Source organism: Ambystoma mexicanum, chromosome 12 (assembly GCF_040938575.1).
Source record: "Ambystoma mexicanum isolate Mex_15411 chromosome 12, UKY_AmexF1_1, whole genome shotgun sequence".
In the NCBI taxonomy this organism is placed as follows: domain Eukaryota; kingdom Metazoa; phylum Chordata; class Amphibia; order Caudata; family Ambystomatidae; genus Ambystoma; species Ambystoma mexicanum.
Window position 1 is genome coordinate 1,054,546,746 of NC_090936.1, and position 25,119 is coordinate 1,054,571,864.

General features: G+C 47.4%; 1 protein-coding gene across 4 annotated transcripts in view; it reads left to right on the forward strand.

The window, feature by feature from the left end:
* Nucleotides 1-25,119, forward strand: part of AHCYL2 (adenosylhomocysteinase like 2) — a 1,110,190-nt gene that overhangs the window by 726,848 nt on the left and 358,223 nt on the right. For all 4 annotated transcript variants that reach the window (XM_069629580.1, XM_069629582.1, XM_069629581.1 and 1 more), the window contains one exon: nt 6,417-6,523. In XM_069629580.1, coding sequence (XP_069485681.1) covers nt 6,417-6,523 — 107 coding nt within the window. The remainder of the gene's footprint in view (nt 1-6,416; nt 6,524-25,119) is intronic.

Below are 25,119 nucleotides of genomic sequence, written 5' to 3' on the forward strand. Positions count from 1 at the left end.
CAGTGGCCATGCACTACCTCAACAAAAAAAAGGGGTGCCAGGGTCACTCCCGTTGTCCAGGGAGGCGATGCAGCTCTGGTTCTGGGCCATTCAGCAGGAAGTTTCAATCTCGGCAGTTCATCTGGTCGGAGACGAAAACGTGGCGGCGGATGCTCAGAGTAGGCAGAGCAGTCTCTCACGAGTAGGAGCAGGCTCAGGAAGTTCGTTTGGAGATCTTTGCCCTTTGGGGAACCCCACAAGTGGATGTTTGTCACCAGTGTCAACCAGAGGTGCAAAGGATTCTGCTCGTGGGAATTTCCTGTGAGGAGCCTTGGGGGATTCGTGCGTAGTGGAGTGGTCCTTCCCACGGCTGTATCAGTTTCCTCCAGTCCCCATCATTCCGCAAGTGTTGTGGAGGTTACGAGGTTCGGTTCCCGAATGATCCTCATTGCTCCGGCTTGGGCCAGGAGAGCGTGGTACCCAGACATCCATCTGCCCTCCATGCCGTATTTCCTACCGAGACAATCTGCTCTCACGGGAGGGTGGTTGGGTTCTCCATCTAGAGGTAAGTCTCTCGGCCTTCATGCTTGGTATCTGAAAGGTTGAGGTATAAGGATTGGGACCTCCCCGAAGACGTGATGGAGGTGTTGCTTTCGGCCAGAAGGCCAGCAACGTCATTCCTGTACCGTTGCCGCTGGAGAAAGTTCTGTGACTGGTGCAGGGTACAGAATGTGGATCCTTTCTGATGTTCCATTCCTTTGGTTTTGTTTTTTCTGCTTTCTTTAGCCCAAAAGGCCCTGCAAATGGGTACCATTAAGGGTTACCTGGCGACACTGTCCATATTTAAGCGCTTGTCTGAGGAATGTTCTTATTTTAAGATCCTTTTGATTTCTCAGTTTCTAAAAGGGCTAACTAATGTGTTTCCACAGTCGCCTTTCCAGGTGCCGGGATGGGATTTGAATTTGGTTTTAAAGTTCCTAATGGGAGCTCTGTTTGAGCCCTTACATTCTTGTCTGTGGCGACGGTTGTCCTTTAAAACTGTGTTTTTAGTTGCGGTTACTTCCGCACGCAGAGTGAGTGAGTTGCAGGCACTTTCCGCCAAGCCACCCTTTACTGTTTTCCATATGGACAGGGTTGTCCATCGGGTGCAGCCTTCTTTTCTTCCGAAGGTTGTCTGAATTCCATTTGAGCCAGGTGATTCTTCCGGCGTTATATCCTCCTCCACATCCTGGTAAGGAAGAGGAGAGGCTCCATAGGTTGGATCTTAGGAGAGCTTTGAGTTTCTATCTCTCACAGATGTCCCGGGTCAGATAGGATGATCAGCTCTTTGTTGGTTATGCTGGAAGGGGTTTGGGTCAGTCCTTGTCCAGATGGATCCTTTTGACGATCTGTGTGTTGCCGTTTGGCGGGAAAGGACCCTCCAGTAGGCTTTATGGGTTCACTCCACTAGTGGTGTGGCTGCCTCCACTGCTCTACAGAGGGGCGTTCCTATTCGCAATATTTGCGAAGCAGCCACATGGGCCTCTGTCCATACCTTTGTGAGACACTATTCCCTGGACTCCATCCATGGGCAGGATTTGGTAAGGCAGTCCTTTTATTCAGCCATTTGATTGGGCATTCTAAAATTCTAAATTGTAAACACTTTTCCCACCTCTAGAAGTTGGTACTGCTTTGGGAGTCTGTCATAGATGTGGACTACGTCAGAGGACCCAATCCCCTCGAACAAGTTACCATGTCTGGTAATGTTCTTTCGATGGGATGTTCTTCCGACGTATTACACATCCCCCTCCCAGCCTGCCCCTCTACGGAATTTCTTTTGTGATTGCATCTTACGTTTCCGCAAGGCTTTCTGCAGTCATACTGGCAGATTGATGCCACACGTTCTGGGGAAAAAACTGAGGCTACGGGAGCTGTGCGTCCTATATATAACATCTGGCGACGTCAACCCTCGACGGTGGCCCTCGAGGGACAACCGCTCGATGTCATTGACGCAGGAAGCCCTCTGCCGAAAACTTTACGAAGCAGCACACCTGTGGACATTACCTGTCAGATGTGGAATACGTCGGAGGAACATCCCATCGAAAGAACGTTACCAGACATGGTAACTAACTTGTTCTTTTAAGGAAGAGCGAAACAGAATAGGAGGTGATGGAACAGTGAGATAGAGGAAGATTCCAGTGGTTGGGCGCGAGAAGTTGGAAGGATCGGAAACGAGAATGCACATAAGGGGCACAAATAACATTGAGTCGAAAAAGACCAGCAGAACAGAGGTAGAGTAGGAGTATAGAATGAAAAGAGAAGCAATGTAATCAGGGGGAAGACCATAAATATTTGAACACCAGAAGGAAGTTGTATTTAAGCTGAGAGTGAAAAGAAAGCAATCCGAGAGAATCAAGAGAAGAGGAAATTGAGTCATAGGGGAGTAGACAGTGAGCCAATAGAAGAACGAAAGATTTGAGAGGGACAAGACATGAACAGGTAAGAACAAAGAAGAAAAAGGAGCAGTAAAAGAGTCGAGAAAAGACAAGTGGAGAAGCCAGAAAGCTTAGTGGCATGAAAAGTAAGAAAAGGGCGAATTTTACGTACGTTGTAAAGATGAAATAGATGGGCTCGTGAGATATGATGGGTGAAGGAAAGATCAGAGTCGAAGTAAAGGCCAAGATTGCAAGCAGTAGAGAAGGAGTGATTAGAGAGGAAAGGAGATGGAGGGAGGGAGGAGACGGAGATGGAAGAACATTGGCGCGAAAGAAAAGGGCTTCGTCTTTCCAGCGTTTAGAGTGAGAAAATGGGAAGTCGTCCACAAATTGATGGCAGTGAGGCAAGATGAGAGGGTGAGGTGAAAGTCCGGTATGAAAGAAGAGAAAGAAAGAGCTGGGTGTCATCAGCATAGAAGTGATGCGATACTCCGAAAGATGAGATAATAGGAGCGAGAAAAGGGGTTTATAAGGAAAAAAGAAAAGGACGAAGAACAGACCCTTGAGGGACTCTGTGATTGAGAATGAGAAAAGGAGAGGAGTTGCCACCCCAGGATATGGTGAAAGGTTGATTAGACAAATGGGAAGAAAACCGGGATAGGACAGAACCTTGGAAACCAAAAGAAGAGGGTCAAGAAGCAGAGTGGTCCACCGTGTTGAAAGCAGCAGAAAGATCGAGAAGAATAAGAACAGATGATTGCTTCGAGTAACGAGCGGTGAGGAGAAAGTTTAGTACAGAGGTCAGGGCTGTTTCAGAAGAGTGACGGGGCCGGAAACCAGATTGAGTGGCGGGAAGAAGCGATAGATCGGATACGAAAGATGAAATGTGTGAATAGACAAGACGTTCAAGAAGCCTAGATAGAAGGGTCAAGAGCGATATGGGATGAAAATTTGTCACAAGAGGATTTGCTGTGGGTTTCTTAGGAATAATAGTTGCGTGTTTAAAGGCTGAAGGAAAAGTTCAAGTAGTGAGACAGATATTGAAAAAGGAGGTGAGAAAAGGTACCAGGCGTGGATAGACTTTAGGAATAACTAAAGAGGGAAGAAGATGGCTGGGAGCAGTGATAGGTTGAGTTTTGGCTAGAATAAGGGCCATGTCAGTCTGTTACAGGGGTGAAGATACAGTAATAGAGGGTGCTGGGAAAGATGGAGAGGAAGGCCAGTATGAAGAGGATAAGATGTCCTGACGCAAGTAGTATACTTTAGGAGAAGAAGTTGGCAAGATCAGAAGCATATAAGGGTGATGGAATGGAGGGGATCAAGTGTAGGAGAAGAGAGAAGGGTTTGAAAGATGTGATGGATAAAGATATGGGACATCCTGGTGCCAGAAAGTCATATCGGCCAAAGAAGGCCCTTTGCACTGCTTCACAGATGTGTGGGCCCCTATCTTGCAATAGGAGTGAGACTTTCCTGCTCGAACACACAAGCTGCGACTCCTGAGCCTGTTCCTTTGGGACATTTGAAACTAGACTCTCCCAGTCAACTGCTACCAGACTGGAGGAAACTAGGGAGAAGGGGCAGTTATTTTCTAGGGGCGGGAGGCACAGTAAGGGGCTATTCCTATTTTCGTACTTCCGGTTGAATGCCAAATATGTGACTCTGGACTGCTCATCCTATGTCTGCAACCAAATAAAATAAATTGGTTTTAAAAAAATACTTAAGAAAATTCATGATCCAAATGTACACATTATTCACCCTGAATCTGACCATTTCTAAAAACAATACCGTAGCTAAAACTAATTGGGTATTTTCCCCATTCAGTAAAAGCAACCACCATTTATTCATCTGGAGCTTAACGAGTCCAAAAAAGTTTTAAAATGGTGATTCTCAGAGTAGTCAAGGCTTTGCAAAATATCAATGTGTTAAGTTTTCTACAGATCCCGGTACTTTACAATAGTCACATTCCACCACTCTTGGTCTAATCTGCGATCTCAGACAGTACTACTTTTGGTGGCATTACGTTTAATCGTTGAGCCAAATGTCCTTGATGCATGATCTAATTGATGAAATAGTTTGTACTTAGTTGCTTCCTCAGATGTAAGAATCCAGTCTTGTTTCCAGAGGTTTCCAAAGGTTTAGTTTCACCTTATCTGGGTTTCTCCTAAGTTTATCTTCTGAGGCACAAACTCTTTCATGCAGGTCTTTGCATTTTTTTCCCATTGTTGCATTGTTCTATCATGTCGCTTATCTATTTCATTCTTAATGAGGGAAAAAATCAGTGATTCAATCTCAAGGATATATTTCCTATATAATGCCATTGCGCTCCACTCAGCCTTAACCTTTAATGATAACAATCCCAGTTCTCGCCAGATTACTTGAATTGGAGTGGCCATTGGGAGATTCAGGACCCTCTTCCAAAACATACCTTATACCAACAGCCGCAAAGTATTGTGGATATAAAATAAGGATTCTGCTCCATATCTTAGTACAGCAGTGACCTTAAGTCGGTAAAACTCTAATACCAGTATCCTGGAAAAACTGCATATTTTTTTTACATAAAAGCTTTGCTGGATTTGCCATTATTTTGGCCTTATCCTTAAGTACCTAAGCCTCTCTATTAATCATGTTAATGGAAACCCCTTAATATTTAAAAACTGCCACCTGTTCAATCCGAATTGTGCCAAACCATTTAGGTGGTCTTTTCGAATATGGGTTATTTGGCTGAAAATAAAATGAATCCCAAAAGACATATATTTATTTTCTCCACATTTGACTGCATTTAAATGTGGGGGGAGACCCTCAACACCCAAATCCTGGTGGGAAACTCTTTGCCTCAATCTCTCACCAAAATCTGAAACAAAGAGGTTAAACGGCGACTGAGCCATGGGACCACCATGCTTTAGCCCCCTTTGTGTGGGTATCTTCTCAGATAATTGCCCCACCGCATTCAGCCATACACGCATTGAGGTCCCTGTATGCAGAGCCAGTATTCGATCCCAAGGTCTTCTGGACAGTTCCAGTTTGCAAGTTTTCCCCACAGTCTGGCTCTGTTTATGCTATCAAAAGCCTGGACCAGGTCTACGTAAGCAATGCACGTTTGCACTTTAAAATCTTTAATAATGCTGAAATGTGTTTTATGGGTTTTTTGATCTAGTGTAAGGTTTGACTTAAAACCATAGTGAATAAAGAGATGCATAAATGAACATAACCATAAATAACTGAGTGCAAACAAGTGGGGGCAAAACAGAAGTCGCCAAGGGCAGTCTAGAACAGGGCATATACATACAACTTAATGACTGAAAAGCGGTGCACATATGTTCCACAGTGTTGCGCCTTTCTGCTTAGTAACTTGCTCTCACGCTTTATTTTCCTGACCTGGGCTAGTGAGAGAATGAATGAAATAGCCAGCTGGATAACTGCGAAGGGGTGGTGCTTGATGGGCCTCTGTTGAAGATAGGCAGGTATAACTACTCCTAGGCATGAAAGATATTGAACTGAGTCATGATGGTTATTCATCTTTAAGCGGGCAACCAAAGCAGCAATACGAGGGCTGGTGTGCTGTGGTCCCTTGGTTTCAAATCCTAGATCAATTTAGCAACCTTATTTTGGATTACTTGTAACTGGCGCACAAGGCCTTTAGGGGCACCCAATAACAAGCTATTATAGTGATACAAGTCTGATGAGGAAGATGCTGACAACTTCAGTTGGTGAGGCCTCAGAGGGTCTCTTGGGCCATTGTGTCTTCTTTTGGCAGAGGAGATTATCTTCCTGACTAGTTCTTTTTGGAGTGATTTGCAAATTCTGATAAACCATGTATACTGGCTCTTTTTTTTTCGTGTCTTTGAATAAGTAGATTCTGCACCCATTCAATATCACCCTGTTTTGCTCTCTCCAGTCAACATTGCTATATTGCTTTTTTAATCTATTTGTCCTGGCTCCAATCTAGTAAACAGCACACATTTAGTAAGGTTTTTAAGGAAATTGCAAATTTAGATCTCTAACTATTTACCTTCTATTTTCTAGATACTAGATGATGGTGGAGACCTTACACATTGGATTTATAAAAAGTACCCTAACATGTTTAAGAAGATTAAGGGTATTGTTGAAGAGAGCGTCACTGGGGTCCATCGGTAAGTGAGTACTACAATAAAAATTGACCTACCACAAGAAGGCCACCTTCAGCAGCATATGTTCACCCATTAGGGCTATTAAAATGGTGTCCAGTCCCCCGACAAATGCATTCAGATTCCCATCCATCTGTGTACCCATAGTGACTGGTATAGAACCATAATATCCAGCAGGATCCCTTCCACTCGCCTCACCTGTCTCTCAATCCCGTCTAACAGGTTACCGGTCTAGTGGAGGTTGTACTGATCTCAGATTTCTGTCACTAGACTGTAGCCCCTGGAAGAGGCAGAAATGCATGTCTATGGTCTTAATCTAAAGGCCATTTTTGCTGTGAAATATTTAATGTCTTCCAGGACTGACACTGACCCACAGGAACAACATGGCTATTGTGTTTTATGGTGCAAGTTACCATCTGCCAGATGCAAATAAAGCTGATTGAGCTAGTTCTCTGTCAATTTTTCTGTTCATCTGGCTGTCAATTACAATGGACATGTACACTTCCACCGTTACCATGTATCTCATGAATGGGGGCTCAACTTGTGGGTGACATCCTGGGTCATGCAGAAATTGGTTTTATCATAGATCTGTTTTCAACAACTTTGAATTGTAAGTACTCTAGGTTTGCATCTTGGAGAGGCAAGTTTCCAGCCTTACACAGGCATGTAATCACTTAGTTGGCCATAGGTGCACATATGTACCTATCCTTTTTGCATGCCTTAAACGTTTCAAAAACAGTGAGATGGTTGTCTTCTCATGTTCCAAGCATGACTTTTCCACTTCCAGTTTTCCAAACCCTTTTAACTTGCCAACAACTTGGGCTTAACCCTCCTGAGTCTATACTTTCTGGGCGAGGACGGTTTCAACCCCCCTCTGATCTCTAAAATTAAGCTCAATTGGATGCCATAGACTCAAGATGTTGGCTAGTATGGCCTGTTAAGATCACGCGACCACCAAATGTGGAACATCAAGCCAAATGTGTCTCCAGCAGCTAGATGTTAGTGCGTGAATCCTCTCAGAGGGATTTGGGGGGGGGATACCATCTATACAATATTTTAGAACTATTTTCTTGTAGCAGTACGCATCTAGATGAACTGGCTGCCCTTGACTATATATTATACCATGCCAATTCGTCAGTTGGGGCGCCCATATTTGTCTCCCATCGGGCCATATAAGGATGTGGAGGTTTAAAATGACTCGCATTCCCATTTTTATATACCGAAGGCCGGAACAAATCTACGAACTGGGTGGTTTCCCTCTTAGCCTGCTTTGCCACTTTAGTGGCAGAAATCTAATGTTTCGATTAAATGTAATCATACTTGTCTGCCTCTTCAACCATAAATGGGTGAGTACATTTAGCAAAAGAAACCGGTTGTCCTCCCTCAAAAAAGTGACCCACTCTCACCAGCCCACCTTGATTCCCAGGGGAAAGTCGAAGGATTGCCAAATTCGTATAAGCAGAGAGGGGGAACAGGATTACTACATATTTTCGCACTGCCTTATCCCATTATTCCATTGTCACCTTGCAGATGAGATCAGGCAACCTTTTCTTTCCTACCCCTGGCAGAGTGCTAACACCAGCCATGTAACGGGATACCAATCATAAACCTCTCAATATCCACCCAGTGTTTAGGTGTGCTGTATATTTGGGCGATCCAAAAGTGGAGCGATATGTGCTGCATATAAATAACGTTCTTGATGAGGCACTCGCAACCCCCTTACCCCAATTTAGTCGCCATAAATGTATTCCTGGTAACCGCTTTGCCCAAATGAATTTGAAAACCTACAATTGAAAATCTTGCAATACCTTTTTAGGAATAAAATGCGGGAGACCCATACAATGGCTTCAGCAACAATGATCTTTTGAATGCTGCAGTCTTCCCCAACCATGAGATTTCGGCCTTCCCCCATCTGTCAAGACCCAATTTAAGCACCGAGAACAACCGAGGGATATTGCGAGCATATAATTGATCATAACTAAGAGTAAGGTCAACTCCCAAATATTTCAGGCTATCGGGGTTCCGTTGAAACACAAAGGTATCCTTCAATTTCTGTACTGTCAGGTCACTTTGAACCATTCATAATAACTGACTTAGTCAAATTGATCTTAAACCCAGCTGATTGATGACATTAGTAAGGAAACAATATGAGGAAGAGTAGTCTATCATTCATAAAAAAGTCATCTGCCTATAACGTAACTGTGTTGTGTTCCTGCTATTCCTATAGATTGAATAGTGTCTGAGGCAGAGAAACCATCTTGGCTAGGTGCGTTATTAGGAAGGGAACGGATAACATGAAAAACCTCATCTGTCATAATGGGACCTTCTAATCGTACTTTATCCGCTTCTGGAATCGTGGGGAGGGAAGCCATTTGAACAAATTCGCTCTGCGAGTTTCATTTAGATCCTTGGCTCACAACAGGGCAGAGTAGTACTGAGACAAATATCTAATTTAGCTGGTTCCTCTGTCATCCCTTAATTTTACTCTAGTATTGGCTGTTCATTAAGCCTGTAGCTTGTAAGCCAAGATTCTGACATTTTGTGTGAAATATACGCCACCCATAATGCCTTCATTTACGCCTTGGCCACTTGCAATTGCATATGTGATAGCCGTGTTCCGTCCCTCTTATATTGCATATCAAGAGCCCTCGCCCTCTTTCCCTAGCCGCTGAGCTACCAATATACATTTCCTCGTCATAGCCAAGCTAATTGCAGAGCAGGCTTAAATGCTTCCCATACAGTGGCTCTCGGAACCATCGGGTGTATTCACTTGAACATATAAAGACATTTGTTCTGAAATCTGATCTGAGGCAACCACCAATTTGAATAAATTGTGTCCTCCCACATATTCCTCATCTTATATTTCCATATCCAGCTATAGAGAGAGAGAGAGGTCCTCTTTGTGGAAGACCTATTGGAGGGTAGATGAACATGTCCAGAATGTCTGGGTACCACGTCCTCCTGGCCCAATCCAGAGGAATTAGGCCCTTTTATACAGTGATAATACATAATATTGATGTAGGAAGCATTTGAGACGCATCCACGGCCAATAAGCACTTAGATTTCTCTTGAAGGAGCACTATGTCGGCACGTCAGCTCTAACAATTTAGCCAACACACTCGTGTTTCCTGGGAGAGTTGAGGCCCAGTACATTTAGTGAGACCATTTTAAGATCATTCATTTGAGCACCCTGTTCCAGATTATAAACCATAACTGCCTACGAAGTAATGGTCCGTGAGAGTCTGAGCACAAACAGCCCCCATGCCAGACTTGCCGCACCCTCATTCATCAACAGCCCCCAGTCAAACTTTGTTCCAAACCCACCCAGAATCTCAAGCAGGCAACCCAACGAAACCTGGAAACTATCAATACCCCTTGACGATGTTGAAAATTATAACTCAAAACAAAAAAAAAAAACCATCCTGGTGATACATTAGGTTAAAGACACAACCCGTGTATGGGTGGGTACTCCTGACACCCTGCTATTAATGAACATTTAATGTACATGCAACCTCATGGAATTAGTTCTACTAACCATTGCAAATTACACAGAATGAATAATAAACCTTTAAAAATGGGCCATATTGACCGTCGAACTGGCCACACTTAGAAAGTAAATGTATAAGCAAGCAATCTGCTTAGTGGGTCCTACCGAATCTGCACTCATGATAGGATAAGGCATTTATAACACAAGTTTTATCTGCCACCTGTCCAGCGAGGGTCTCCTGCGATCTCTCCTACACTCTCTCCTGGATGTTAATCACTGAACCAGGGTTAGCCCAGGCCTCCTCACTTGAGGGAACTCTTTTCTATGATACACCCCTCTGACGTAACAACACCACACCCAGAGGAGCAGATCAAATAAAAGAGCGGGGATGACACACTGCTACGAAACAAGGCTGAAAAGGAAAAACTAGATGGTCAATCGAAGTTTAGAAAGGTGTGTACTGCTTCTGTTCTAAGTTATGTTCAATCACCTGTCGCAGCTCTGTAGAGTGTCTCGGAACAGGCCGGAAGGCTAGAGTGCCAGAACCCTATTCCTAGAGAATAAAAAGGCAAGTATTACATGACCAATATAAGGATTTCACCACAGTTTGGTACGTAGAAATGTTGGTTTCCTTACTAGTTTCTGTAGAACAGTGAGGGAAATGGTGAAGGCACTGAAGTGGAAGGAAATCCGATGCGGAACACAACGGCAAGGATAAAATTTAAAAAAAGGAAAGTTAGTAGGGTTTCTGAAGCTGGGCGGCACGAGGGAGGCGCTAGTGCCGGGATGGTGCACAGAAGGGTGGTTGCAGAGTGTCTCCAATGTGCACTAACAGTGTACACGTCTATTCCACAACGGACTGTGAAGGATTGCAGTAAAGTCCTGCAAAGGGTGCTGGCGTAACAGGCAATCCGTAGCAGGATATTGCAGATTAATGATATCTTGAATCAAGATCCAGTCTGTATTGATTTATGTGGTAGGAGGTATCCGAAACGGTGGCGTGTCTCGGCATTGAAGCAAAAAGAAGTCTGTAACAGGCGTGGGTTGGCAACAGCAGAGAAGATTCAGTACAAGGACCGGAGGCAAAAGGATTCTGTAAAACAGACGTGGGTTGGCAACAGAAGAGCAGATTCAATACAACATGGCAGGCAGAAGCAATCCAGTAAGTGAACAAAGGTCGGATAGAAAAGACAGGACACAGAACAATAGCAATCACAGGGATGGAGAGCTAACTGCAATCAGAAGCAGTAAAACGCTGTAATTGCAATGCTCTTATGCAGAAGCAGGTGGCCGACCCTTGGGCCAACTGACTGCTCTGGTCACGTGACCCAGTAGATGTGGGCACTGTACTAAGTGTTTCTGACACATCGCATTGCCACAGCTAGGTTCCATGGCAATTTCCAACACTGAAGGAATGGAGCAGCCACACGCAGGGTCCCATGTGAGGCGAGCCTTTGTCTGTAGCAAGCTGACACCCTAATAGGAGCATGGAAGCGCAGTACCATAACTCTGGATCCTGCACAAGCCCATTCCCTATTGGGGGTTTCAAGAGTAGTACCCACAGAGTTCTGCAGTTCCATGTTCAGAATGCAAAGAACCTCCACCACTGCTTTGAGTGACGTCATCCTGATGCTGTGTTCCATCATATTTAAAAAGGATTCTGAATGGGGGACCTCATCGATACGGAATCTCTTTACCAATCAACAATTGCATTAGTGGCCTCATGTGGTATTGTTTCTGAATAGTACCTCATGTCAGATCCAGAGAAATAGCAAGCATGCTGCCCCTAATTTCTATTCCACGCTGGGACCTGGTTTTCGGAAAAATCAGTTCTTCAGTCTTAAAGTGCACACGTGTGAACATCTAGAAGCACATTTTGACGTTGTTGTAAATTAGAATAGACTGTGTGTACAGTTTAAAATGAGATTAGCTCTGGTAACGTCCCCAAGAATCTCAGTAAATAAGTCCTGGATGCAAGCTTCCAAGTCCTTATCCAGCACCTCCTGAGGAATCCCTCGTATTCTAACAATTTTCCGATGAGACCGAGTCTTGATCTTCCAATTTCTCCTCAAAGGAGGCACAATGCATCTCCAGTGCTGAAGTCCGTTGCTCCAGCTGGTAAAAATTATTAGCATGATCACAAGCAGTATTCTTGATCTCCCAAGCGATGTTCAGCCTGTTGCATATTATGAGCCAGTTCTTTGAAGGAGTTTTCAAGTCCTGCAGGATAGGTGCCACCTCTTTTTGAATGTATTGGCACGATTGAATAATATCGTCCTTGGTGGCTAGCTGTGAATCCTGCCCAGAATCCGCTGATGGAGTAGATTCATGGTAGCCTTTGCTGATTGATGTAAATCCTTTATTGATGTCCCTGCCTTGTCTTGCTGCTTAGAGGCCTTCATGGGGTATCCCACAGTTCTGAATATATAAGGCCCCTCAAAGCCAGATCCACGCCTTTGGCCCAGGACCAAATCCACAGCCCATCGCCTAATCTGCTGCTCGGGTGGGAGGGGGGGAATTTGGGCTCACCACCCTATCCCTCACATCCTGCCTTCAGGACTCCAGCCGCAGGCTCTCTGACAACTCGGGGAGGGGGGCGGACCCCACAATTGCCCTCAGGAGAACATGCAACCTTCAAAAGGTTACTGCTGTCAATGCCAATGTTAGGATCTGTTGCCCGGCCCCTGGCTGCCACCAGTGCTCAGTCAGCCTTGTCACCTGGCCCGCCGGCTTTGCTCCATCTCCCTGACGCTACAGGGGCCCACCACTGAGGGGAGCTTCTCTCTTCCCCCTGCACCTCCTGGCAAGGACCAACAACCGTCTCTCCAGTGCGTGGTTAGTCTGTGTGCCCCGCGCTCCACCATCAGGAACACCGTGCCAGCTCACCTTCTCTGCGTTTGCGGGCCGGGGCTCCAAAGCTCCAGATCACCTTGGCAGACGGGCCGCCATCATGTGACACCTAAATGCGGCAGCCCACAAGGTCTGCCGGTTCGTTGTTAAACCACAATATCGCTGGGCTGAATGCCAGGAATCTTCACCCGGGACCTCTCCACGCTGCTCCAACGTGACGCCAGTCAATGGAAGTCAAATAAGTCATCTGAAGTTCCGATTAGGATGCATTCCATCCAGCAGGGCTACGGCGCGCTCAAGTCTCACGACTCAATTAGCCTACAGCCAGGCCGCACACCACTTATTTAAAATATACATATATTTTTACTTGCACAAAAATATGCATGAACTATTTGTCACATAGTCAAGGGAACACGCATTTACTGACACTGGAATAACTGTTCTGTTATGTGGTCTTGTACCGCACACTGTTGCCACTTTCGTGGTCTCTTGGCGATCTTGCAGGTCTGCCATGGAAGTAGGGTTGAGGGGGACGGATTGTTAGTGGAATTGAGAGGGAGAAGAGCAAGAGAGCATTGATGTGCTGTTGCAAGCTTCAGTTCGGAAAAACCAGTCGCTGAGCGCTGGGGCGTTTTTGGTTGGTAGCCGTCATGTAGTGTTGGCCTATGATTGTGCATGGGTGCTTTGTGTGTGAATGTTTGGTTTCATGTTAGATGTTGTGAAGTGTGTGCGCTAGATGTAGGGTTTTCTTCAGTTTGGAGTTAGAGTATTTAGTATGTAGAGTATTGACTTTTTAGTATGGTTAAGTGCAACATATTTCCTGCCCTCAAAATCCATGTAATTGTGACACATTTTCAGTCCTGAAAATCCATCAAGTGTAAAACATTTCCTATCCCTAAAATACATATAACTGCCACACACAGGTAACCTCCAATAATTGTATTGGGCTATCTAGGGGGTGAAGCAGGTAATCTATACAGTGTAACAGTATGATGGTGGTAATGTAGAAGTGTCAGGGTTTGATTGAGTGCAGTAGTGGCTGTGTTCTTTGCCCGTGCCACCATACCTTAGTTGTAGCTTTAGGGTGCTTCTGTCTGTCATCCATATCCAAACCAGGGCTACCGTGGACCTGAGCTGCCCAGAAAGGAGCGTCCCTTTGCTTCTGGTACTTGGCTGGCTGCCTGGGCAAGGCTGCCCTGGGTTCCTCTGCTAAGAGGTCAGATTTCAAGGGATGCCAGCCACTCGAAAGTAGCCGGAAAGAGGGCAGGTGATGTAAGATACAGTGGGGATCAGGGAGGGAATCCAGGTACGGCGAGCCGGTCAGGGGAGGTAGAAAAAAGAAAGAGGGAAAGAAATGGAAATGGATGTGGGCACTTACCTGGGTTGTTCTTAATTAGAATTATTAAAGTGACGTGTTTTTAAGTTTTCTGTAGTTTAGATGGTCCTCTGTCGTTCGTATTTCCTTTGGGAGTGAGTGCCAGAGCTTTGCTGCTGTGCAGAAGAATGCTGATCCTTGCAAATTTCTGTTTGTGTCTTCAAGGCGGGTGTCGTTGCTGGATCTTGGTGTTTGTGTTGATTTGTAGATGGTGAATTGTTCCTGTATGAACTCTGCATAACAATCCGAGCGATCCACATCCAAGGAGCACAGTGTTTTGAAGATGATTATGTGCTCTCTTCTGGTGAGTTTAAGTAGTCGTCTTGCCGCTGCGTTCTGTATCCGTTGTAGCTTCAACAGGTAATCTGGTATTTCCAGGTAGATGCTTTTGGCACAGTCCATTCTTGACATTATGAGAGAGATGATAGCAAGTGTTTGGTGTGTGAAGGACAGGAAGGGGAATATCTGCTTGATTGTGTGCAGGTGGAAGAAGCATTTCAAATGGATTGTGTCCTCCAACGTAGTCCACTTCTTTGACATGTAATGTCCACAGCTGTGTAGTTCGGAAACTTATTCGGCAGAGGGCGTCCTACTTTGATGGCATCAGGTCGATGTCCCTCAACGGCCTCTGTCGAAGGCGACATCACTGGATGTTATAAATAGGACGTACGGTGCCCGTAGCCTCAATTCTGTTTTTTCCGCAAATGTGTTTGCTTCAGAGACTTGGTGCACCTCGTGTTTTACCTTGTGAAGATGTCATCTTCGGCCCCTCTGACTCTGTGGTCTGGCTTCAAGACTTGCCGCACTGCAAGTCTAAGATGTCGATAACCGACCCACATCGCATTTGCTTGTGGTGCTTGGGCGAGAGTCATGACACCAACTGTCACAGCTTCAGTCTTCAGGCGTGGCATGAACCAACCATCTCCTCCGCAGTCTGGGCGCTTGTAGGAATGATCTTACACAAGCCACCAAGACCCCACCGGGGAAAGAGGATTAGGGACACGATGGTTGGATAGGTTCAGGCAGCAGGGTAACCGGTGAGAGGTTTAGGAAAGGGGAGGTGGACAGGGAAGAAGACAATGGATAACACGATAAAACATACACATCATATCACACAATACACACTTGAGAGTTAGAAAGAGGCTTCTCTCTGGGATGAGTGCTGGCCTCCTGCCTGCGCACTCTCAGGTCCAGTTTCTGGAGCATGTTACCGCTGTAAAGAGAGCATGAGTTACAAGTCTGTGTGTTTCTTCACACACTGTGTTTAACAACCACTAAGCATGCAATTGGTTAATTTCACCCTTCTGCGTGCACTTAAGCAGTGTGGAGCACTATGAGTTAGTGCGCTGATTATGTCTGTAATGGAACAGACACATGCAGAATAAGGCCGCATGTGGCTCCACACTGTGACTAATATGTTCGCAGGTTCGCGGACTCTTGAGCGATCCTGCTCCTTATGAGCTTAAAGGCGTGCTGTCTGTCGCACATGACGCATGGCGGCGTATCCGCACTATGCTAATGCGAGTTTCTCCACGTGGCTAATTAGTATGCAAAACACATGCACTGCTCTGCGCTCATGCCATGCCAAGCGGTTATGCGCGCTGTTTGCCCAGGCAGTGCTCTGGTGCTGGGATATTAGCGGGTTAACTTGGCTTCCTTTGAGCAGGGGGAAGGTGGATATGGGCAGTGCCCCCCCTGCACGTGCGGCAGGCTGCTTTCAGTGGTTGTTCTAGCCTTTCCGTGCTGCGTTGCCGCTTTGCGTGCTCTCCCCCATGCTGCTGGAGTCCTCCCCTCCCCCCAATGCTAACGTTGCTTATCTTTCTCAGGCGAGGGGCCTGGGTGGAAGATTGTTGGGACGTGGCCCCTCGTGCTGATCCCCGTACACGGAGCTCTCCAGAACACGTCCTCTCCAGTCGAGCGTTCGAGCACAAGCCCCGTGCTTTGGTAGTTCTGGCATATACGCGTGAGTCCCGCCACCTTTTGGGCTTGTTAAAGTAGTTCTTGGCCCAGGGAAGGTTGGGTAATGTAGTTTTTATGGCATTTTTCCTGCAAATAGGGCACAGAAGTATCCTGTGAGGGTGGATTCTGTTTCTTGTGTCTTTTGCCCACTTGTCCACCACTACCTTTAGGCCTTGGCCCCTTACTGGGTCCATTATAGAGAGGTTCATGCTTGCCCCATGACACCGACTGTACTAAATGCCAGTTGCTGACTGCTAAGGCCTTGCAGGAGCATAAGGGAAAGCTTCAGGTAGGTAGGGGTTCTAAACCCAGTAAGTACCGTAAATATAAGTCCAAGGGGTTGTCCACCGATGACTCGAGGGGCGATTCTCCACTTCGGGAGGAGTCCCGGGGGGAGGGGTGGGGTCTCGGTCCCAGAGTGGTTCCCGCCATTGGTCTTCCTCCTCTCGGCATACTAGGAAGCACCTCCACCCTTCCCCATCCTCCTCAGAGGATGGTGCAGCAAGGAAAGTGGCTTGTCCGACCAAGTCCTTGACTCTAGAGGAATGGGCTGCTTTTCAAGAGCAGATGGTGATTTTTCAATTGCAGTGCAGAATTCGGTCCGCGCCTTCTGACGAAGCTGGCAAGGAACAGTCTTGTACCATGGCTCACGCACCTTCGGGCTCGGGTGCTTGACTCGACTCCTCAGGAACCGTCGAGGTCCCGTTTGGACAAGGCTCAGGATAGTCGCAAGAGATGTGCTTCCCGGTCTTGGTCTCGTCTCCAGCGAGCAAGGGCTCAATGGCAGTCGACTGAATCAGCGCCATGTCTGTCGGATACCGATGTCGAAGCTGTGCCTTCGTTTCAGCCCTCAGCGCCATAGGCACCTTTATTGACGCCATAGGTGCCGCTCTCGCCGCTGAAGCCTTTGGGTATTTTTGCTCAAAATATACCGATGTAGGTCCCTAATGCTGTGGATCCTCCTCGGAAGGCTAGTTCTAAGTCTGTAAGGCCGGTGGTGGACTCCAGACCTCCTTCTGTCCAGAGGCAGGGTTTTTACCACCCTCTGGATGACATATATGAGGAGGCGGAGGAGAGGTCAGACTTCGATCTGGACCCAGTTGAGCCTGATGTAGCTCCGGTCTTTTCAGGAGACAACCAGTTGGAAGAGTTGAGGCAAACTCTTCATGATGCCAGTGGTTTACACTTCTCCGGAAGTGGAATTTGGCAGGCCTGGGCCTGGGCCTGGGGCTCATGCTGAGTCGTCCTACAGGAGGCTCATGGCTAGGTTCACAGAGTATCTGGGCTGGTCCAGTCCTCCGGAAGATTTTGTGCAAGATGATCTAACAGACATTTTAGATCAAGGTCCTTCCTCTGACCAAGTGTTACCTTTTCATCTGACATTACAGAAAAGGGTGGAGGCTACTTGGCAGTCTCCGGAATCTATTCCGGCTGTTAACAAGTCGCTAACCAAGAAATACCACCATTCCGGTAGCGACCCCAGCTACCTTTCATCTCAGCCCACTCCTGAGAGTGTCGTGGTTCAGTGGCTACGGCCACCTCGAGGCAGGCGGCGTACCCTACCATCCCTCTTGATAGGAACGACAAACGCTTTGACGGTTGGGCACACAAGGTGTTTTCTGCGGGGAGTATGGCCTTGAAGTCAGCCAACTTCACTTGTGCCTTGGCAAGATTTTTACACACACTGGAATTGTTTTGTTAGCAGCTGAGCATATTCCCGAGGGCGAAGAAAGGGATGGGTTACTTGCTCTCGTGCAAGATGGCAGCGATGCCATGTGTGAATACCTTCAGTCGGGTTTGGACACGGTAACAGTATTAGCCGGTCCATGGCTGCGAGCACTGTGATACGCAGATTGTTGCGAAAGTCAGGTTTTGCTCCGGATGTGCAAGCCCATCTTTAGAACATGCCCTTTGATGGCACGCATTTGTTATGGCAGTAAGACTGACGAGAGCTTTGAGAGGTTGCAGACCTCAAAAGCTGCAGTCAAATCTTTGAGCGCAGCTGTGTGTCAACCTCCGTCTTTTCGTCCTAGGGGACAGCAGTGGAGGGGAGGTTCTTTTTGTTACTACTCCTACTTTGGTAGAACAAGAGGAGCTGCCAGTCAAAGGGGTCAGCGAAAAAGTACCCGTGGTGGTCAGGGAAACAGAGGTGCAAAAGCTGCTCAGGCAGCTGCCTCGTTGCCTTCAGGCGCTGCCGCAGCCGCTCCAAAACAGTCATGAGGCCATGTCCCATGGTTCGCCGGTTGGGGGCAGGCTGTCTCAGCATCTCGAAGAATGGCGAGCCATTACTTCGGATGCGTGGGTTCTGGATACAATAGCCCACGGTAACTGCCTTCCCTTCCTAAAGCGGCCTCATGAAAATCCACCGGGAATCTCTTTGAAGCTTCCGGATCCGCTCCTTGTGCAAGAAATCTTGACCCTGCTAGAGAAAGGCGCTATAGAACTGGTGCCTGTAGCAGAGATGAACAAGGGTTGGTAATCCCCATATTTTGTGGTTCCAAAGAAATACGGAGGATTGAGACCCATCCTGGAATTTCGTTGGCTGAAAAAACTTCCCAGGAAGGACAAGTTCAAGATGGTTACTCTTTCTTGAGTCCTCCAGGCCCTTCAACTTTAGGATTGGTTGGTGTCTCTGGACCTTCAGGATGCTTACTTGCATGTGCCGATTCATCCCAAAAACAAAGTACCTGAGGTGTGCGGCTGGCGACTCGCACTTTCAGTTTCGGGTCCTGCCATTCGGATTGACCTCCGCCCGGGGGCCTTCAACAAGGTAATGGTGGTGGTGGCAGCGTATCTCAGGCCGGGGGGGAGGGGGATTCACATCTACCCCTAACTGGATGACTGGCTGATCCGTGCACGCTCTCAAGAGCAAGCATTGCCACACCTGCTGCTCCCTCCACAAGCTGGGCTTCTCCCTCAATTTCAAGAAGTCGCATCTGACCCCTTCCCAACAGGTCCAGTACATCGGGGCTGTGTTGGGCACATCCTTGGGGGTGCTCACCTCCCAAGGTAAGGGCTCATCACATTGTGCAAATGGTGAACAAGTTTAAACATACCCAGTCCCTCCCAGCTTTCGAATTCTTAAGGTTGCTTGACCTCATGGCATCCTGCATTTTTCTGGTGCCAGAAGCCAGGCTGAGGATGAGGTCCCTGCAATGGGGCCTCAAGATGCAGTGGTCGCAGTTCTCGGGCAAGATGTTGGATCCAGTTCAGATTCCACTCTCGGTCTCCCAGGATCTTCTGTGGTGGGCAACGAGGGGAACCTGATGAAGGGAGAACCATTTTGGCAACTATGGCCGGAGGTTACTCTAGTGACGGACGCTTACCTCACAGGATGGCAAGCTCATGCCAAGGACTTGACCGCCAGCGGTTGTTGATCTCCATCGGGGTCCAAACTCCACATCAACCTGTTAGAGCTGAGGGCCAGCCTGATGGCCCTGAAGGCTTTTCTGCCATCTGTGCGGGGGAGGAGCGTCCTGATCATGACAGACAACACAGTGGCCATGCATTACTTCAACAAAAAAAGGGGTGGCGTAGGGTCACTCCCGTTGTGCCGAGAGGCAATGCAGCTCTGGTTCTGGGCAATTCAGCAGGACACTCTCAGCAGTTCATCTGGCTGGAGAGGACAATGCGGTGGCGGACGCTCTGAGCAAGAAGAGCACGATCTCTCACGAGTGGGAGTTGGCTCAGGAAGTCCTTCTGGAGATCTTCACCCTTTGGGCAACCCCACAAGTGGATCTCTTCACCACCAGTGCCAACCGGAAGTGAGAGAGATTCTGCTCAAGGGAATTTCCTCTGAGAAGAGCCTTAGGAGACGCATTCGTGGTAGATTGATCATTCTCACTGCTGTATGCTTTTCCTCCAGTCCCCATCATTCCTCAAGTGTTAAGGAGGTTACGTAGGTTCGGATGCCACATGATCCTCGTTGCTCCGGATTGGGCCAGGAGAGCGTGGTACCTGGACCTTCTAGAATATCTGCCCTCCACGCTGCCTTCCCTACCGAGAGGATCTGTGCTCTCTCGCAAAGCGGGTCAGGTTCTCCATACACAGGTCAGGACCCTCAACCTTCACGCTTGGTATCTGAAAGGTTGAGGTATAAGGATTGCGACCTCGCGGATGACTTGATGAAGGTGTTGTTTTCGGACAGGCGGCCAGCAACAAAATCACTGTACCATTGGCATATGTTCTGCGACTGGGCTGAGGACAAAATGTTGATCCTTTTCAGTGTTCCGTTCCCATGGTTTTGTCTTTCTTACTTTCTTTGGCCAACAGGGGCCTTCAAGTGGGTACCATTAAAGGTTACCTGGCGGCGCTGTCTATCGTCAAGCACTCGTCTGAAGAATGTTCTTACATTAAGGCCTCACTAATAAGTTCCTGCCGTCCCCTTTCCAGGTGCCGGTTTGTGATCTGAATTTGGTTTTGAAATGCCTTATGGTCGCTCCGTTTGAGCCTTTGCACTCTTGTCCTTTGAGGTTGTCTTTCAAGACGGTGTTCTTGGTTGTGGTTACTTCTGCTCGCAGAGTGAGTGAATTGCAGGCACTTTCGTCTCAGCTGCCCTTTTCTGTGTTCTACAAGGATAGGGTTGTAGTGAGGGTACGTCCATCCTTTCTATCTAAGATAGTGTCTGAATTTCATTTGAGCCAGAAAGTGGTTCTTCCTTCTTTCTATCCTCATCCTTTGAAGGATGATGAGCGACTCCATCGTTTTGATCCTAGGAGAGCTCTCAGCTTTTATATTTCTAGGATGTCCAGGGCCAGAGTGGACGATCAACTCTTTGTGGGGGTATGCTGTTCACTGATTGGGCCAGGCTGTTACAAAACAGACTTTGCCCAGGTGGATTTCCTCACCATTACTGAATGTTACCGTTTGGTGTATAAGGACCCTCCTGATGGGTTGCGAGCTCATTCCACCAGGGGCGTGGCTACTTCCACATCCCTGCAGAGGGGAGTTCCTATTTGGAACATTTGTGATGCAGCCACATGGGCGTCTATCCACACCTTTGTTAAACATTACTCCCCAATACCCTTCATGGTCAAGATATGGCCTTTGGTAAGGCGGTTCTTTATTCTGCCATCTGATTGGGTACGCTAAATAATTTCCCTCCTCCATTTTCTGGTACTCCTTTGGGAGTCTGTCAAAGATGTGGAATATGTTGGAGGACACAATCTGTTTGAAGAACAAGTTACTTACCAACTGGTAATGTTATTTTGGCTGGATGTTCCTCCAACGTATTCCACATCACCTTCCCAGCCTGCCCCTCTGGAGAATTTCCTATGCGATTGCAGCGTACGTTTCTGCAACGCTATGTGCAGTCAAGCAGGCATTGGATATGTGCATGTCACATGTTATGGGGGGAAAAAACGTAAACTGAGGCTACGGGCACCGTGCATCCTATTTATAACATCTTGTGACGTCGCCCTCGACGAAGGCCTTTGAGGGACATCGACCCAACACCATTGACGCAGGACGCCCTTTGCCGAAAAAGTTTCCGAACTACACAGCTGTGGACATTACATGTCAAAGATATGGAATACGTTGGAGGAACATCCAGTCGAAAGAACATTACCAGTTGGTAAGTAACTTCTTAAATATTGCATTGACTTGTGGTTCTAGTTGTTCTTTGTCCTTTAGGATGTCAATGTTTTTAACCACCTTTGATGGATGCAGTGGTTTTCGCAACTCAGACGGTCACAGAAAGTGTTGGTTGTTTGCCAAGTGGTTGGGTGTGATCTTATTTCAGTTTTGTCCGGGTGGAGTTTAAGGCTGTTGGTCCTCATCCATTGATTTAGTTCTTTGAGGTAGCGAGTTGGTGTTGGATTTGCCTCCTTGCTGGCGTTGTTTTTGTAGATGATTTGGGTGTCTGCGTAGTTGTAGCAGGTGAGACTATGTCTTGATGAGGTTGATTAGGGCTGTCCTGTAGAAAGAGTAACGATGATGGCGACGATCCCTAGCGGATCCTCGCGTTTTTTTTTTCAAGGTATTGATTTCAATGGTGTTAGCCGAATTGTTTCGGTCCTTCCTGTCGGGAATGATTTTAGCCAGAGGAGGGCTGTGTTGCCGATCCCTCTCTTTTAGTCTTTTGATGAGGATGCTGTTCTTGACCGTGTCAAAGACCGCTGAGAGATCGATTAGCATCACTGCTGAGTTTGTTCTTAGATCCCCTCCCCCCCCCAGATGAACAGTAGGGCAGTTTCTGTTCCTCTCGTAGGCATGAAGCAAGTTAGCCTACTTGTCCCTGATGTAGCAGATGGTGGTTTTCCACATATTACAGGATTTGTTTTGTAGACATAGCTTTCAAGTAGCTTTGCCGGGATATTTGAAATTGCTTGGTAGTCTGTAAGGTCTTGCATGTTTCCTGTGTCTTTAAGGAATTGTTTGATGTTAGCTGATTTGAAAGCTTGTGTCACTGTTCCAGTTTCTAGTGAGAGGTTGAAGACTGCGATAGTATTCTGCCAGTGTTCTTTCCGGAGAGGATAGTTTTGTAGATGTCTGGTAAGCATGAATCTGCTGGGGAGCCCACTTTGTTGGTTGGTTTCACCTGGCTGCTGAATTGATCAGTTGTGATTGTGGGGACGCGGTTTAATCGGTTGTTGGTTCTGTTGGTTGGCTGGGTTGGTAATTAGGGTTATTTGGCCTGATGATTGGCAAGTTGTTGCCTAGTTTGTGTTGGGATCAGTTAGTTGTTACAGATGGACGGGTTTCTAAATCTCATTGATTATGCTGGACATTTCTTTTTGGGCATTTCCTGCTCTTGGACCCTGTTCGTTATAGTATTTTTGTTTCAAATGGACTGTCCTCCAACGTAGTCCTCATCTTTGACATGTAATGTCCACCACTCGGCTGCTTTGGAAATGTTTCGGCAGACAGCGCCGCTGACATTGGGTCAATGTCACTCGAATGCCTCTGTCGAATCCGATGTTATAAGTAGCACTTATAATGCTTCATTAAACTCGGCGCGCCTCATGCTTACTGTGTATACCAACTATATCTTCATCTTCTACCTGACAACCCAGAAGTCTGGATTTAAGAAGTGTCGGGACTGCGGCTCCAAAATGTCGATCACAGATCCGCATTGCATTTGTCTGTGGTGCCTCAGCGGGAGCCACGATACGGATGACTGCTCGAAGTGTCAGTCGTTGACTGCCAAGGCCTTGCCGGAACGTAGAGGGAAACTAAAGGTAGGGAAGGTATCCAAGCCCTGTAAATCCGAGCCTGCTGGACTTTCGACCGACGAGTCGAGAGATGATTCCCCTCGGCGGAAGAAGTCCAAGCGGTCGCGATCTAGGAGTGGTTCCCGCCACTCGTTGTCCTTGTCAATGCGTTACAGGAAACCGCACCATCGGTCGCCTTCCTCGTCCTCTTTGTCGGACGCCTCCCCAAGAAGGATGGCATGCCTGTCCAAGTCATAGACCCCGGCGGAGTGGGATGCTTTCCAGATGGCGATGATGAAAATGTTTGATAAACATGGCACTGGTCCGCCCACGCCTTCTGGCGAAGCTGGCAAGGAACGTTCTTGGCCGGATACTTTCGTGCCTTAGAGCCCGTGTAGATGGCCCTGTTCGGACAAGGCTTCTAAAGATCACTTGAGGCGTGCCAAGTCAAGGTCTTCATCTCTGGCAAAACCTGTGAAGCCTTCGACACCCTTTAAGCCCTTGATAGCGTCGACTCTATTGGTGCCATGCCCATAGGGTGCGCCTGTCTGGTCTTCAACCCCGGTCTGGCCCTCACTGCCGTTGTCGACGCCAAAGCAGTCGGAGCCATCAACGCCATTGGTGGTATCTGGGCCAATTTTGCCAGTGAATGTTCCTGTGCAAGTCCCTCACTGACATTTATGAAAAGGAGGAGCAATCTTGTGAGGATGTTGTCCCTTTTGGTCTCCAGTATGGGACCCCTAATGCTCCTGAATGCCTCATTTTTGAGGAGCGCCGGATGGAGGATCTTCAATCCTTGCACAATGCCAGTGGTATTGACACTGCCCCCTGAGCTGAAGTTCGGCAAGCTGTACCCAGGGAAGCATGCAGACTCCTCATATCTCAGGCTCATGTCTAAGGTTGTGGAGCATCTGGGCTGGTCCAGACCTCCTATGCCCTTTGAGCAAGATGTCCTTATGGATGTCTTGGTTCAGGGTCCTTCTGCCGACCCTGTGTTGCTGTTTCATATGGCTCTGCAGAAAAGGGTGGTTTCAAATTGGAGCACCCCGGAAGCTACTCCAGCAGTGACCAAGTCTGACGAAGAAATACCACCCATCCAGTAGCAACCCGGCTACTTGTCCGCTCACCCCACTGCAGAGAGTTTGGTGGTCCAGGCAGCTACGGCTACCTCGAAGCAGGCGGCGTACCTTCCAATCCCTCCTGATAGGGACAATAAGCGTATGGATGGATGGATGGATGGATGGGCAGTGTTTTCTGCTGGGAGTATGGCGTTGAAATCAGCCAACTCTATTTGTGGTTTAGCGAAATATTCGCACACTCTATGGAATTGTATTTAGTTAGCGGCTGAGCATATTCCCGAAGGGGAAGAAAGGGATGATTTTCTGATTATTGTTCAGGTTGGCAAGGATGCCATGTGTGAATCCCTTCAGTCCGGTTTGGATAGTGTGGATAGTGTAAGCAGGTCCATGGCTACAAGCACCATAATGCGCAGGTTTGTGTGGTTGAAGTCTGGTTTTGCACCGGATGTGCAGGCTTGTCTTCTCAACATGCCCTTTGACAGGTTTCATCTGTTTGGCGGTAATGCTGACAAGAGCCTTGAGAAGTTGCATAGCTCGAAGGGAGCTTCCAAGTCTTTGGGCGCTGCTGTGGGGCAACCTCAGCCTTTTCGTCCTAGGGGACAGCAATGGAGGGGTATATCCTTTTGTTTCTAATTCTCAATTTGAAGGGCGAGAGGAATGGGCAGTCAAAGGGGCCACCATAAGTTTCCTCTTGGTGGACG